We start from the raw sequence: 16,355 nt of genomic DNA on the forward strand, positions 1-16,355 counted from the left end.
AACTCTGCCAGTACAGTGAGACAAAATACATGTTAAAAATACATTCTCTGAAAAACCTAAATATCTTATGCAGTGTTGTTTCTAAAACAAGATCAATCAAATTGTGAATTTTCTTGATAAAAAAAAAATCATCATGCCTGATAACATGTGCATGTAAAATGGCTAGAAATATCATTTTAGCTTAGCGTAAAGCTGACAATTTACACAAGGTTTATTTCTATTTCTTCTGCTCCAAACTTACTTCAAACGTACTTCTCTGTCTGCTCGTATGAATGTAACACATCATAAGAAAGTGTTTCACCGCTGTTCAAATGCACTTTGGATCGCATCATTTATATGTATAAATGTTTTCCATCTGAAAAGACTAAATATTAAATGAAACAAATGACAATAAAATGCAAAGTAATCTCTTCAGTAATCAAAATACTTTTTGAATGTAACTGTATTCTAATGACCAATGATTTAAACTGTAACTGTAGTGGAATACAGTTACTTATATTTTGTATTTTAAATACTTAATCCCATTACATGTATTACGTCACTCCCCAACCCTGATTATAAATAATGTATATGCAGTTATAGCGATGCATTAAAAAGGGCAACTTTTATTCAATACTTGCCAATTAGTGATTAAAATAATATTAAATTACATGTTATAAATGCTTAATAAATACTATTATTCATACTTGTAGTAATGAAAAAACATAAACTTCCCTAATTTATGATTTATGTCACAATGTAGCATAAATAGACTATTATAGTGAGATTAAAAGGAGGGATTTGATCATTTTGCTATACAGTCTGCTTTGTGTTTATACAGTATTTATTACTGCAATGTCTTGACTCATTAGAGTTGTCACTATTCTTGTGACGTTCATGACTCGAAATAATGGTTTTACAGAGTCCTGGTCATCTAATTTCCTCTGCAAAAACACTTGCTCATTCACAGAATATATCATATAATAAAGCCTGATGATTATTAATACACAACATTTCTGTACAGGCTTCTAGTGCTTGCAACTCCTTAATAAATGTTTTACAGGTGTTCATTTTACATTAAGGTACATTTTTATAGGTTAGTAATGTTGAATAAGTGTTATTAAGTATTTTTAACATGTGAGATAACATGGCTCACTATTTGGCAGGTACTGGAAGTCACCCTTTTTATCCATGTTGTAATAACCACATATCAATTATTTATAATTCATTTGTAAATTCACACTACCAAATGAATTTATAACCCATTAACAAAAGGAACATCAGTGTAAAGCAATTTATTTAAAAATACTAAACTTTAAAATATGTTCAGTTAATTCCAAAGCAAATGCTGTTGCTTTGTCATTTAACAAACTGCAGTGATGGAATTGTCATTATGAATTTTACATTTTAAAAGTTTATACTTCTCGTTAATTTAAATTAAATACTTCTCATTTATTCTGAATTAATGATATGTACACCATTTAAAAATTACTCAATTTAGTTTAATTGGACATTTGTCATAATTGAAATGTTTAAATCCTATAATCAGACTGAAATACACACTACCGGTCAAAAGTTTTGAAACACTTGACTGAAATGTTTCTCATGATCTTAAAAATATTTTGATCTGAATGCGTATGCTTATATGTTTGAAATAAGTTTTGTAGACAAAAATATAATTGTGCCACCATATTAATATATTTCATTATAAATCTAAAATTTAATTTAAAAAAAAGGTTTTTGAAATTGATGACTTTGACCAAATAATAAAGAAAAGCAGCCAATAAGTGCCCAACAGAGATGGGAACTCCTTCAATACTGTTTAAAAAGCATCCCAGGGTGATACCTCAAGAAGTTGGTTGAGAAAATGTCAAGAGTACATGTCTGCAAATTCTAGGCAAATGGTGACTACTTTGAAGATGCTAAAATATAACACAGTTTTGATTTACTTTGGATTTTGTTTAGTCACAACATAATTCCCATAGTTCCATTTATGTTATTCAATAGTTTTGATGACTTTACTATTATTCTAAAATGTGAAAAATAATTATAATAAAGAATGAGTAAGTGTTTAAAAACTTTTTTTAACCAGTAGTGTGTATATATATATATATATAGGCTATATGTTAGGCTAGACTTTTCTTGGTGCCATAGATAAACTTTAGTATATAGCATTTTTGTATATTTAGTAGCTGGTATTGGTATTTTTAGTTAATAGTCTCCCTAATGACCACTTCATAACAGCTGCAACCTAGACAGATCTAACTCAGACCTCATAAGTATACTACTAACTGTTTACAGTGACAAGGAAAGGCATAAGTTTGGACTAAGTGTTTGCCCTTAAATCATTGCGTAGCAAATCTATTCCTATAAAAATATGTACAGTGCAAACATATTTGAAGAATAGCAGAGAAATAAAATGCCTCTTACATACTGTTCTTGGGAAAAATTTGAAGTGTGAAGTGTGTAACTTTTTCTATCTTACAATGCTTTCTTCTTTCCCTTATTATGCAGAGACAACTATAAATGAGCCATTCGTAGGTTAATTTCCTCGAAAACTGTGAACACAGTATGTCTTTGGCGCTATAAAAATAGCTCTGTTTGTTTTGAGCAGCCCCATGGGCAGATCTAGAATTTTTTTTTATGGGGTGGCAACACCAAAGACTATGAGGGGACTATGAGGGGTGGCAACACCAAAGCAAGCGCCAATGCATAGTTCTTATGGATTAAGCTACCAAGCTTCATTGCAACAAGTACCATTTCATTAATGGAAAGTCACTATCATATTACAAATGTCCATGAATTCATGATACAACTGTATTTTCACAGGAACCACATAGTAGCCATTTTGCAACATAAAATAAATAAATAAATAAATAAATAAAAACCTGGTTACCACATACACACCTGAGAGCGATTAAGAGAGAGGGGGAGAAAGAGAAAAAGACAACACACACACTCTCTACATACACACAAACAATACGGCCAAGAAGGCAATCACAGTGGGGGACACGGAAAAGAGCGCGAGCTGCGGAAAAACTGCCGACACTAAACGACACTGATAACATCTGCAACGAACACTTATCGTAACATTAAAAATAACACATTCCAGCACCGGATCGCCAGTTGAAACACACAAAGATGAAATAGAAACTCCTACTCAAAAACTGGAGATGTTTCATCTGGATTATACACATACTTGATGAAAGCTATTTATAAAATTGGTGAGGTCACGTCTCATCCATCTCAACCCATAACTGTCAGCGATGTATCTAATAATCATTCAGTGAATACTTTGAAACAACTAAGAAATTAATCTTTTACCTCTATTTTTCCATGTATTTGTTCATGTGGTAATTGTTGTTGAGGAAATAAGCTCATCAACCCGTGAGAGCCCAAAAACTGTACACGTGCTGCAATATTAGGTAGGTGATTGGTCGATGTTCTGATTGTTTACAGCAGCTGCAGCGGCCAATCACAGGATTGGTTGCTGCTGTAATCAATCACACTATGGGTCTGTAGTCATCTGTGCGTTCGATGCGAGTTTAGGCAGTTTGGCATAAATAAACCCCTACACAATGTCAACATCAACTATAATATACTTATACATAATAATGTAATATACATTTGGATACTTATGTTGGGCTGGCAGATGGGGTGGCAATGCTTTTTCTTAGGGTGGCATTTGCCACCCTATGCCACCCCGGTAGATCCACCCCTGAGCAGTCCATCCCGCCCGGCACAGCAACATGCTTGATCAATGGCATGAGTTTGGGGCATAGCCTATAAGCAGGCCCAGGTGAAATCTGTGGACATTTTTCATTGTTTCTGTGTTGATTTTGAGGGAAAATCTGCAGAATTCTGCGGAAGATATTTAAACATAGTAAAATTTATTAAATGCTGAAAGTACTATACTCTTATTGGTAGCTGAAAGCATCATGAAATTAGTAAAAATATGTAATAAACAAACATACAAGGGTTGGGGAATGCATAAAACTTTTTTTCTGCATGCTCAGATTTCTTCTGGGCCTGCCTATAAGACACAAAAACATATTTTGATTACAATACATCTGGTTAATCAAATACTTTGGAATACTATTCATTATTATTTGAAATCCTGGAGGCTTCCTGGTGATCACCCACAGCCTGCTCTTGGCAGTTTGGATTAATTTTTGATGATTCAGTCCCTCCTTCTGCGAACAACTGCAATGACTTAAAACTTGCAGTGGGTCTGTAATCAAAAAGAACTGATCTGCAACATGCTTCCAGAGATGATGAAGATGCTTTATAATGTAAAAATAAAAAACTATATATATATATCTTTTTAAAGAATAAGTTTTCAAAACAAGAAGTTTTGAATGCATAAAAGAATTCTTGAAAAAGCATTACCCTTGCTTCAAGACCCTCCCTGAACCTCCTTCGGTGCATGTGTTAAAAAATGTCCCACCAAAGCCCTTTATTTAATGAAATTCACTGGAGGTCACCAGATATAATCTGAAAAATATACAAAGGATATTCTGAACATCAAACACAACTTAACTCATTACACATTCATTACACCTCCATTGTAAATCCAACAGAGGGCATCATTTACAAACAATGCCGCAACTCAAATTGGCAGCTTGTGATTTATGAAATTATTGTGGCAACATATATTCTCACATTTGAGTGCAGTTCAGAAAATAATGGTAAACAGGTTCATTAAAGTGATTTGTCATTATATCTCCTTTTTAAAGTCACCGTTCATTTGCGCTGAGTCTTTTTTCCATACAATGAAAGTCAATACTGACCTAGGCTGTCATTCTGTCAAACATCTCCTTTTGTGTTCCATGGAAGACAGAGAGTAATATGTGTTTGGAACAACATGAGGATATGTAAATGATGACAGAATGTTCATTTTTGGGTGAACTGTCACTTTAAGTACAAAAACAGCCAAATATCCATGTCACGCACATTCAACCATTTTCAGAAAATGTAAATGTTTGATAAACATATTTGTAAAAGAAAAGTGGATTACTATTACTAGACATTTCCCTTCTTTTAAAGGGATTGTGAACCCAAAAATTGAAATTCTTTCATAATTTACTCACACTCATCCCATCCCAGATTTTGTATGACTTTCTTTCATCTGCTGAACACAAATATTTTTAGAAGAATATTTCAGTTCTGTAGGTTCATTCAATGCAAGTGAATGGTGGCCAGAACTTTGAAGGTCCAAATAGCACATAAAAGCAGCATAAAAGTTATCCATAAGACTCCAGTGGTTAAATCCATATCTTCAGAAGCGATATAATATATGTGGGTGAGAAACAGGTCAAGATTTAAGTAAAAAAAATGTTTTACTATGAATCTCCAGTTTCACTTTCACATTCTTCTTCTTTTGTTTTTGGCAATTTGCATTCTTCGTGCATATCGCCACCTACTGGGCAGAGAGGAGAATTTATGGCAAAAAAAGGACTTAAATATTGATCTGTTTCTCACACACACCTACATATAACTTTAAAAGATATAGATTAAACCACTGGAGTCTTGTTGATTACTTTTATGCTGCCTTTATGTGCTTTTTAATACCTTCCAAGTTCTGGCCACCATTCATTTGCATTATAAGGACCAACAGAGCTGAAATATTCTTCTGCAGAAGAAATAAGGTCATACACATCTGGGATGGCATGAGGGTGAATAAATGATGAGAGAATTTTTATTTTTGGGTGAACTATCCCTTTAAGTGTTCAATGGCCTCTGAACACTTAAAGGGATAGTTCACCCATGAACTCTGTCCCAAGAAGAGCTTGGCTTGGCTTTATTCCAAGAGTGAAATCATCCAGTTAAGCATGAGTAAAAACCGCTGTAATCATCATTATATATTTAATAAACTAGATTGACATAGATGAAAACACATTAAAAAAAAAAAAAAAAATCATGAGCTGATCTTTCATGGTAATTCTGTTTTAGAAGGTTATTTATGTTCTCAAGACTTTTCAATAGCAGACTGGAGATGAGATCAAGATTATATAAACACTGTTCCAGTCTCTGGCTGCTTGGACCGTTCCCTGTCATAGTCTTAATGCAGAAATAGGAGAATAGTGAGAACCTGCAGAGAAATTGTTCAACTTTATGGTTTGTATTGCATGCCTTTGTGATCGGCTAACACAGAAACATTGTGTAAAACCATGTACTTTAAACCATGGTGCTGTCCTTGACATTGTATTTGGCTGTAGATGATACTGGAAGCGATTAGGAGGAGAACAAGCTTTCTTTGAAAACAAAAGGACAAAATGTGGCTCAACATAAACCTTCATATTGAATAAGTTTGATATCTTTTTGCATTACCTTGATCCTTTTTCAAATAATATCCTCTTATGTCATTGAATCTGTGCAGAACACAATTTCCAGTTTGGGTTGTGAAAATGCACCTATAAAATAGCCTTGTAATATTCTGTATCCCTTCTTTGTAAAAGTATTCTTCTTGGTTACCTATTAAATTTGCTTTGCAGTTCGTTTGTGAGAGCTGTGTGCTTACCCATTTTTCAGAAATACAGTTTGTGTCCTTTAAAAAAATAGTCTAGACTAGTAAAGAATATTTTATTTTATTTGATTTGATTTTGTTTTTTACTTAATATATCTTAAAGGGACAGTTCATCCATCAAACCATCATTTACTCACCTTCATGTTGTTCCAAACCTGTATGACTTTCTGTTTTCCATGAAACACAAAAGAAGATAGGCAGAATGATAGCCTGAGTCACCATTCACTTTCATTTAATCTTTTTTTAATACATTTCCATATACTTCTATTCTTTAACTTTGGTTCACACTTTGGGCTGTGATATTTCCTGCCAAAAGAAACAATCATTATCAATCCTGTCTTCACTTGTATAGCCTACACGTAATGTTAAGTGTGTGCTGTGTGCATGGGACTATGTGTGAGTGTATGTACGGTTCACAGTGTGTGTCTCTGGACATCTTTATGTATTGCATGCATGGCAAATGAGCTTGTGGTTATACTGTATAAGGATTATTGACATTACATGCTTTCACAGTGGGGAATATGAGCATATGCAAATTCACATTGGCAGGCAGATGGCACATAATCCCAAAAAATAGGAGTGTTTGTGCTATCTGTGGGTGAATGCGTGCAAACTGTGGATGTATTGTATGTAAATGAAGTTGCGCAAAACGCAATTTGTGATTTTCCTGAGAAATAGGTCATTGCGCTTTGACGTTTCAAAAGCAGGTCTGTTTTCAACGCAAAGTCTAAACTCAGTTCCTGCATTTGCAGTTTGGAGAATCCACTAACAGGTTGTAATAAAGTTCTTGTCCAAACTCTGAAAATAAAATGGAACATCAAATTATGTCCATTATGTATTTTTCCACCTGTTGTCTTACAGTGATTTTTAAGTCACTGCAAAAGTGCCGATGGAAGAAGTTGGAAAGAGTAAAATGTTTGGATTTGGTATGAATTTTCTTTTTACCACTTCATTATTTTGATTATATTTTAATTTAGTTTGAAGTGTAATTTGAAATTACCCTTGATAATGAAGTGCGTTCCGATACAGTTACTGTTAATACTAGTCATTAATTGTGTGTCAGTAGATGAAAATAATTAATAATACTTACATTCTCTATAATTTAACAGAGCGTAAATCCAAATCCTGACAAGAAACACATTTCCCTTGCATATAAAAGGAGTGTGTCACTGTCATAGAAATATGCCTTACATTTACCATTTAAATTTGTTAATGCACAAAAGAATGTAAGTTTTCTATTTCTAATTTCTATTCTTCTAATTTATTGCATACAGTCCATTTACACTACCAACTTATTATAAATGTGCTGTCTATGTTTACATTATATCGCTGGTGCTTGGGGAATGGACTATATAATAGGACGCAGATGGTGGAACAACCGGAGAAGAAACTCAGAACTAAATTGCTCTTGACCCAGCCTATTAATGCTTTGCACATTCAATTTCACCAAACCCACTAGCACCTAGACTTACCGCATACTTGCAGGAAAATACTGAAACTTCATGGCCCTGCCATTGACTTTGTGTGTATGATTTATGGTATTGCGCCAAACTTAGTTCTATAGCGCTCTTAAAATAGGGCCCATGATGTCTTACATACTGTATTTCTGCCATGCATGTTAGCCATGATAATGTTTTGCCTGTTAATTATTGATTTGAATGTTAATGATTGAAATGGACTTTGCAAAGGCTGAAATTTGAACAGTGGCTCAGATTTATGGAGAACTGGAATTCCTTGGCAAGTGGTAGTCTTGAACAATTAAAGTAAGAGGGTGTTTTTTAATCATCAACTATTTGGTTGGGTTAGCTTGCTGAGTAGATTATATATTTTTCCATTTTGTGTGGTAATGATTGGTTTAAAACATTTGTAAATAGTAATAGCAAGAGTCCATTGTATTAGCATGTTGTATGTTGGCACAACTCTTAAAATCAGTCATTTCATATGGTCAAAGTCAATTTGTATTTCTTTTTCAACAATCTGTACCTGAAAGGAGGTGATTAACCTCCAGAAAATGTTCATTGTCAGTTCCAGGAGGTTAAAATAATTGTAACTAATTTAAACGTTTTATGTGAGGTTCACAATTTTTACACATGTTGTTACTTAAATGTGGGACATGCCTAAAACAGTTTAAACCCCTGATTACTGTGATTTTGAATATACAAGGGTTCAAAACAAATCTAAAGTAAAACTACAAAAAACTTGCAATTTTTAAGCTAAAGGAATTGTTTAGGAACCTGACCTAACCCTTAACTTTAGCTTTATTGGTGTAACCAAATATTACACTATGTAACACATTTTTTGTTCCTGGGTAGTAAGTGTTATTTCCTAATTGCTTATGCCTCAAAAGTATAGAAAATGGCTATTATTCCCCACAAACTTTGCTTTTGTGACCAGGACAGTGATATTTTGAAATGTACCTATTTCTAATGAGAAAACGGGTGAATTTGTCTTTTCGTTCACATAAAGTCAGAAAAAAACAACATATGAATAATGTAATTATCATGTATTTATACTAAAGTAATACAAAAATGACTACAAAAGATTTAGAAGTGAGTAGTTTTTCGAGATTTATGATTATAATGTAAATCAACCCCTAAATGTACTCATCATACTTCAAGGCGTCCAGCAAGGTCTTGATGCTGTTGTAATCCTCTTTGAGGTATACCGAGTGAGCCAGGGAAAGAGACGGGTACTTGTTACCATTATGGAGCAGCGTGGCTTTGAGGCTCCTGGATGAGCTGTCAATGAAGAGGCGCCACTCATTCTGGTTATAGGCGATCCCAATTGCCTCGAACAGACTGGTCACATTGTGGCAGAAGCAGAGCCCATCTTGATGGGTGAAGAAGCTGGAAAAAGTTTGGTGACGCTTCCTCTGATCTGCGACTCGCACACTTTCATCCAACAAGTTCCACTGTTTGAGCCTAGACGTCAAAAGCTCGGCACTGAACTTGGTGAGACCAAGATCTCTAATCAAGTCGTTGAGGTCTTTTTGGTGGGGTAGAATGGGTTTCTTTCCTCAGCTCCACCTCTGAAATTGTCATCTGGATCTACAACGTCTTCATCGCTCTCTGACTTGCTGCTCTCTGCTAAAGATGGCTGCTCTCTCTCCGGAGGAGCGGGTACGGGGAGCTCATGGCAGTGTGGCACCGGGGCGGTGGATGAAGGAAGGTCTGGATAAGTGATAGCAGGTGCATTCTTACCAGTCCGATGTTTGGAAGGGTCCACCATGCAGAAGTAGCAGTTGCTTGAGTGGTCAGTGGGTTCCCACCAAATTCTTGGGATAGCGAACTTCATGGCTCTCTTTTCCCCTCTGAACCATCCTACAAAAATACATTTATTTCATCCATGACTAATGTGTAAGAGATTCTCGCAACATTTTTCATATATGATATATTTTTTCAATAACATTGAAAATTGTAAAACATTTTAAAATTAAAAACTTTTACAATTTTAAAAATTAACAAATTTTATAACATAAAATTCCGAGCAACAATTGTCCATCTTACCTTCCAGAGTTTTTATTTTTATTTTTTTTTTTTTTTGCTGTGCTCGCAGGTGAAATGAAGTGCCCAGGGTTTGTCTTGATCCCCGACAGGCATGCCGAAATATGCCTTGTAGGCTTCACACATCTTAGCAGCCGCTTCCCCAGAGTATTTTTTCGCTCTTATCTAGATAAATTGGCTGCAAAATGCATCTGCTGGATGCTTGCAGCTTCTTGATGCCATCTCAGAAAAATGCAGATATGTATCCAGTTAGGCAGCTGGAACTAAACTGAACTGGTGGGCTTAAGGCCCCTGTATTTATACTGCTATTTATATTACTGGAAATTTCTAGAAAGGTCTAGAAGTTATCTATCTGTAATGTTCTGGAAAATAGGTGAATTTCAAAATATCACTGTTCTGGTCACAAAAGCAAAGTTTGTGGGGAATAATAGCCATTTTCTATACTTTTGAGGCATAAGCAATTAGGAAATAACACTTACTACCCAGAAATAAAAAAAGTATATATTTGTTACATGGTGTTATTAGGTTGACTCAGACATCAATGATTCAAACCTGTTAATTTAGATGTTCCCACATGAAGCACATTTTTATCAGTGTTAACATTTATCAGTGTTAACATTTTTTCCAGTGTTCAGTACACTGTGAAACATGTTTTGTAAGGTAGCCTAAAATATGCTTTATGTGGGAACATAGTTTTAATCAGGTCCAAAATTTTACTAAATTCTCCTGTGAAATTAGGATACACAGATAAAAGTCTTTTTTTCTTCTTTTGCTTAAATCAAGTAGAAATATTTATTTGAGGTAACAATTGTGGGTCACCACTTTTTCAGTGTCTCTGATTTGTGCCTCTAATGCTTAAAAAAAAAAAAAACTGCCTGCTGAAAAATGTTTGCATTAAAATTAACATTATTTATTTATTTATTTATTTATTTTTAGGTACCATGATGACATTTTCCAAGCAGATACATTTCACCATTGCTGGATTATTTATGGGTTTGTCTATTTTCACCCTGAGCTGCAGCGGAGGTAAAGTTCTTGTGTATCCTGTTGATGGAAGCCACTGGGTCAATATGAAAGTTCTGATAGAAGAGCTGCTCTCCAGGGGCCACAGCCTCACCGTGATACGACCCAAATCCAGCTGGTACATCACAGAAAACTCCCCTCTGTACACTTCCATCACCATCCCCGATGAAGTTAATGAATTTGAGAACTTTTTTGACGAGTATTTATCGATAGCAATGGAGATAGAGCGAGGCGAGGCTTCTGGATTGTCATTCTTGAAGCTTCAGGCTGATTTGTTCTCAATGCTATCAACAGCACATTATATTGCATGTAATATGGTGTCAGCCATCTTAGAGGATAAGATGCTTGTGAAAAGACTTCGTGAAGCACAGTACGACTTGGTGCTCACCGATCCTGCCATAGCAGGTGGTGTAGTTTTAGCTCATTACCTAAAACTCCCTCTTGTTCTCAATGTACGCTGGACCACCAGTGGTGAAGGACATTTTCTTATAGCACCATCTCCTATGTCCTACATACCTTTACCAGGCACTGGCCAGACAGACAAAATGACTTTTACTCAAAGGCTTAAGAACGTTTTATTTCACAGCTTCACTTTTTACCAGGATCGATTTGTGGTGGGTCCACATTATGATGCACTGATAGACAAGTACTTAGATGAAAAAACGAACATTGTCGGCCTCATTCAAGCTGCTGATATTTGGCTCATGCGGGTTGATTTTGTCTTTGAATTCCCGAGGCCCACCATGCCAAATGTCATCTACATGAGTGGATTCCAATGCAAACCTTCAAAGCCTCTTCCTGAAGATCTGGAGGCTTTTGTGCAGAGCTCAGGGGATCATGGCTTTATTATTATGTCTTTGGGGACACTCGTTAAAAGCCTACCCGTAGACATGGCAAATGAAATTGCTGCTGTTTTTGCAAGTTTACCCCAGAAAGTCATCTGGAGACATTTGGGACCTCGTCCGTCCGCTGTGGGCAACAACACACTTATAGTGGAATGGATGCCGCAAAATGACCTCCTGGGACATTCTAAGATCAAAGCCTTTGTTGCACATGGAGGAACCAATGGAGTGCAAGAAGCAATTTACTATGGAGTACCGGTTCTGGGCATCCCTTTGTTCTTTGACCAATTTGACAACTTAATACGCATTCAAGAGAAAGGTGGGGGCAAAGTCCTTAAGCTGTCAGAGCTGAATGGTCACACTTTTGGACAAACACTGTGGGAATTGATCAGTGATGCCTCCTACAGGACAAATATGGAAAAGCTCTCCAGTCTGCACAGAGATCAGCCAATGGGACCTTTGGACACAGCCATCTTCTGGATCGAATATGTGATCAGAAATAAGGGAGCCACCCATCTACGCTCCGAGTTTTACAAGATGCCATGGTACTCCTACCATTCTGTAGATGTGCTTTTTGTTTTGTTCTCTGTTGTAGGTGTGTTTGTGCTTGCCATAGTTGCATGCACCAGATATGTGTGTTATAAAATATGCTATAAGCAAAAACTGAAAAATGAATGATCCTATTCAGATGATTTTTATTTAAAGATTTGTATGGGAAAGAAAATTATAAATAAAATGTCAAATGACCTGCTTCTTTACTGTGGTCTAATATTATGGAGTGACTACTTGCAAAGGGTGTAAATAGCACTCATTACACAGTGTGGCTATTTGCACCCAAATAGGCTGGTGGAATCATACAAAACTATGAAAAAAAGTGACTTTTTATCAATACCACCCCTCTCCTCACCCCATTGTATCCTGTTTCCTTTCTCAATGTCTCTATTAATGTAATAATAATAATAATAATAATAAATGAAATAAACAATGTTATTTTTTACATGTAATAATATGGTATTAAACTAAATATAATTATAATCATACTATATATAATATACAACATATAGAGTAAATTATTTATGTAACTTTATACAACAGTTAGTTCTGATCCTCAAATTTGAATTTGATTTGACATGAGTTGATCATGCTTTGGCTTCGTTTGGAACTATTTTAGATAATTGTGAACAATTAGAAAAAGTACTTAAATTATAAATTACATAAAGGTGCAGTTTTCAGTAACTGATGCCATAGAAATTCACTATTTACCGTCAGCCATGATTGATTTAATCTGTGAGTGAAAGTGTCCAATAACAAGGCGGACACTGAGACTGAGTGAGTAGTGTTGGCTGGTCATGTGATTCTAAAATGGCAGCCCCCATGAGGACACCCTCTCCATGTAGAATAAAACATACATATCAGGTATTAGGCTACTGATATGACATCTTTATTTCATATGTACATGATTGTATATACATTCACTGCGCACTTTATGAGGAACATCTGTACACCTACTTATTCATGTGATTATCTAATCAGCCAATCGTGTTGCAGCAGTGCAAAGCATAAAATCATGCAGATATGGGTCAGGAGCTTCAGTTAATGTTCACATCAACCATCAGAATAGGGACAAAATTTGATCTCAGTGATTTTGACTGTGGCATGATTGTTGGTGCCAGATGGGCTGGTTTGAGTATTTCTGTAACTGCTGATCTCCTGGGATTTTCACACACAACAGTTTCTAGAGTTTACTCAGAATGGTGCCAAAAACAAAAAACATCCAGTGAGCGGCAGTTCTGCGGATGGAAACACCTTGTTGGTGAGAGAGGTCTACAGAGAATGGCCAGACTGGTTCAAGCTGACAGAAAGTCTACAGTAACTCAGATAACCACTCTGTACAATTATGGTGAGAAGAATATCATCTCAGAATGCATAACATGTCGAACCTTGAGGCAGCCATTATCATCGTTTTTAGCAAGATTAATTATGTCTTCCAGACACAAATACTGTATTCTGTAGCATTCTGCTTTTCTCAAAAGTGAATTATAAACTTTAGATGTACTATATATGTAGATTTTTAGCGTCACTAGAGACTTCAATTGCATAATTTCCCATTAGGGAAATTGGCACTTAATTACGACTTAATTTACAGCAATTCTCATTCAAAACACATCAATTCCCATTGGTCAGTTATGTATTTCAATTCTCCATTTATCATGAAATGCAGATTATCAAAGAAAATGTCAATTAAATTACCTATATATTTAAATAACCAATAATGTCAGACAATGGTTTCAGGGGACTATCTTGAGTATGTCATGCATTTTTATGGGATGAAGGATAACTTTTTAGGAAACATAAATGTCACAGTATAGGGGAGAGAGGGGCTAGTTGTCACAAAGGGAAGTCACAAGGGCTCACAGAAATTATGAGATTTGTATGTTGTTCAAAACAACTAGTTCAAAACTAGTGAAAATTACAATAATGATCTTTTAAATTTTTGTTGTTTCATGAATTGTTTTGTTCCTCATAATTGCTTTACCTTTTAAACTGTGCTGACAAGCCTATAATAGACAGTTTAATGTGGGCATAGATTCAAAGAGAGATGTCAATTTTTGTATGCATGTGTGTGTACACGTGAACACACAAAAGTATAAGTAATTCTGGGCGGAGGTGAATTCTGAAATTGGAAGTGATTTGACAAACACATGCCTGTGAAGGCCCTGCTTTGCATCCAAGCCCCATCCACGTAGCCCACATCTCCTGCCCAGGCCAGAACTTGGCTAGATGTTCTTAGATTAAGTCATAGTTTTGTGCATTTCAGAGAATGAAATCTGTTTTCTTAAAAGGATAGTTCACCCAAAAATGAAAATTCATTTATCGTTTACTCACTTTCATGCCATCCCAGATGTGTATGACTTTCTTTCTTCTGCAGAATACAAAGATTTTTAGAAGAATATCTCAGCTCTGTAGGTCCTCACAATGCAAGTGAATGGTTACCAGACATTTGAAGCTCCAAAAAGCCCATAAAGGCAGCATAAAAGTAATCCATCTGACTCCAGTGGCTTGCTATATGTCTTCTGAAGTGATGCAATCACTTTGGGTGAGAAACTAAAATTTTCACATTCAGAATGTGAAAGTGAAAGTGCAGATTTATAGTAAAAAAGGACTTTTGATCTGTTTCTCACCCACATATATTATATCGCTTCTGAAGATATGGATTTAACCACTGGAGTCATATGGATTACTTTTATGCTGCCTTTATGGGCTTTATGGAGCTTCGAAGATCCGGTCACCATTTACTTGCATTGTATGGACCTACAGAGCTGAGATATTCTTCTAAAAATCTTCATTTGTGTTCTGCAGATGAAGTTAAGTCATACACATCTGGGATGGCATGTGGGTGAATAAATGATGAGAGAATATTTTTGTTTTTGTTTTTTTGGGTGAACTATTTCTTTAACCCTTCTTTGTTAAACTCCAGGTTTATAGCTTTTATTGAACACTGTGGGGTTTTTGACAAGACAGTAAAGCAAAAGATTTTCTTTGTTTTCAGCATTTCAGACTCAATTTAAATAGATTGGCATGTTTTTAAAGGGAAGTGTGGAATTTTTGTGTCACTATAGTGCCACCAAACCGAACTGCAGAAATAATGGCAAACACCATCTCTAATTGGTCTGACAAACAGATAGTCCCGCCTCAAACATGCGCTTTTGGTTAAATTAGTGTTGTTGTGTTGGGCTGGTATTGCAATGTCTTGTTAGCACCACAGAGTCTTTTTAGCACCACAATCAACCTACAAATGACTTTGAAGTTGTCTGCATATTTAGCAGGAATAGGAGAAAGTATTTTAACATCCAATAAAATGATACACTTCACCTCTATATCCACTCTTATTTTCGCTGGATTTTGCTATATACATTTTTTATTAATTTTCATAAAAGATCATGATCTTACATTGAATTGATTTGTGCAAGACTTTAGATTTTTATGATTTTCTATCCACGCCATCTTCCATTTATAATGATGCAATGGATGCAAACGTGTTCAAGTCGTTAAAGGTGCACTCTGTAATATTTTCCTCATTCAAAAAGTTTAACTCCTAAAGCATTGTAATTTTGCAATATATGTATGAAATCATGGCCACTCACATTAAAATGAAGACTCCAGTCATAACAGCAATCTTATAAAAGCTGTTTTATTCTACATGGAGAGGGTCCGCACATGGGGGCTGCCATGTTAGAATCACATGACCAGCAGAATACTACTACTGTTATTTGACACTTTCACTCATTGATTAAAGTAATCATGTCTGACTGTGAATACTTCATTTCTACAGTGGCATCTGAAACTGAAAACTATTGATTTTAAATAATGCTGCATCCAAGCCGCTAGGTGTCAGTGTAAGTCCAAGATGACACAAAGACAAAAGTTACTGAGTGCACCTTTAAAGTTAAGTTAAATTAGTTCATTTAAATTAGCAGCACT

General features: G+C 35.4%; 1 protein-coding gene across 2 annotated transcripts; it reads left to right on the plus strand.

Moving 5' to 3' along the window:
• Nucleotides 1–6,029: 6,029 nt before the first annotated feature.
• LOC127433854 (UDP-glucuronosyltransferase 2B17-like) lies at nt 6,030–12,624 on the plus strand. 2 transcript variants are annotated; one of them, XM_051686138.1, is made up of 2 exons: nt 6,030–6,096; nt 10,945–12,624. In XM_051686138.1, the coding sequence occupies exon 2, from the start codon at nt 10,950–10,952 to the stop codon at nt 12,549–12,551; it is 1,602 nt and encodes a 533-aa protein (XP_051542098.1). In that variant the 5' UTR covers nt 6,030–6,096; nt 10,945–10,949; the 3' UTR covers nt 12,552–12,624. The 2 variants fall into 2 exon arrangements, with proteins under 2 accessions (XP_051542098.1, XP_051542097.1); XM_051686137.1 differs by lacking the exon at nt 6,030–6,096 and adding an exon at nt 6,635–8,268.
• Nucleotides 12,625–16,355: the final 3,731 nt, after the last annotated feature.

This window comes from Myxocyprinus asiaticus, chromosome 43, assembly GCF_019703515.2.
Source record: "Myxocyprinus asiaticus isolate MX2 ecotype Aquarium Trade chromosome 43, UBuf_Myxa_2, whole genome shotgun sequence".
NCBI lineage: Eukaryota > Metazoa > Chordata > Actinopteri > Cypriniformes > Catostomidae > Myxocyprinus > Myxocyprinus asiaticus.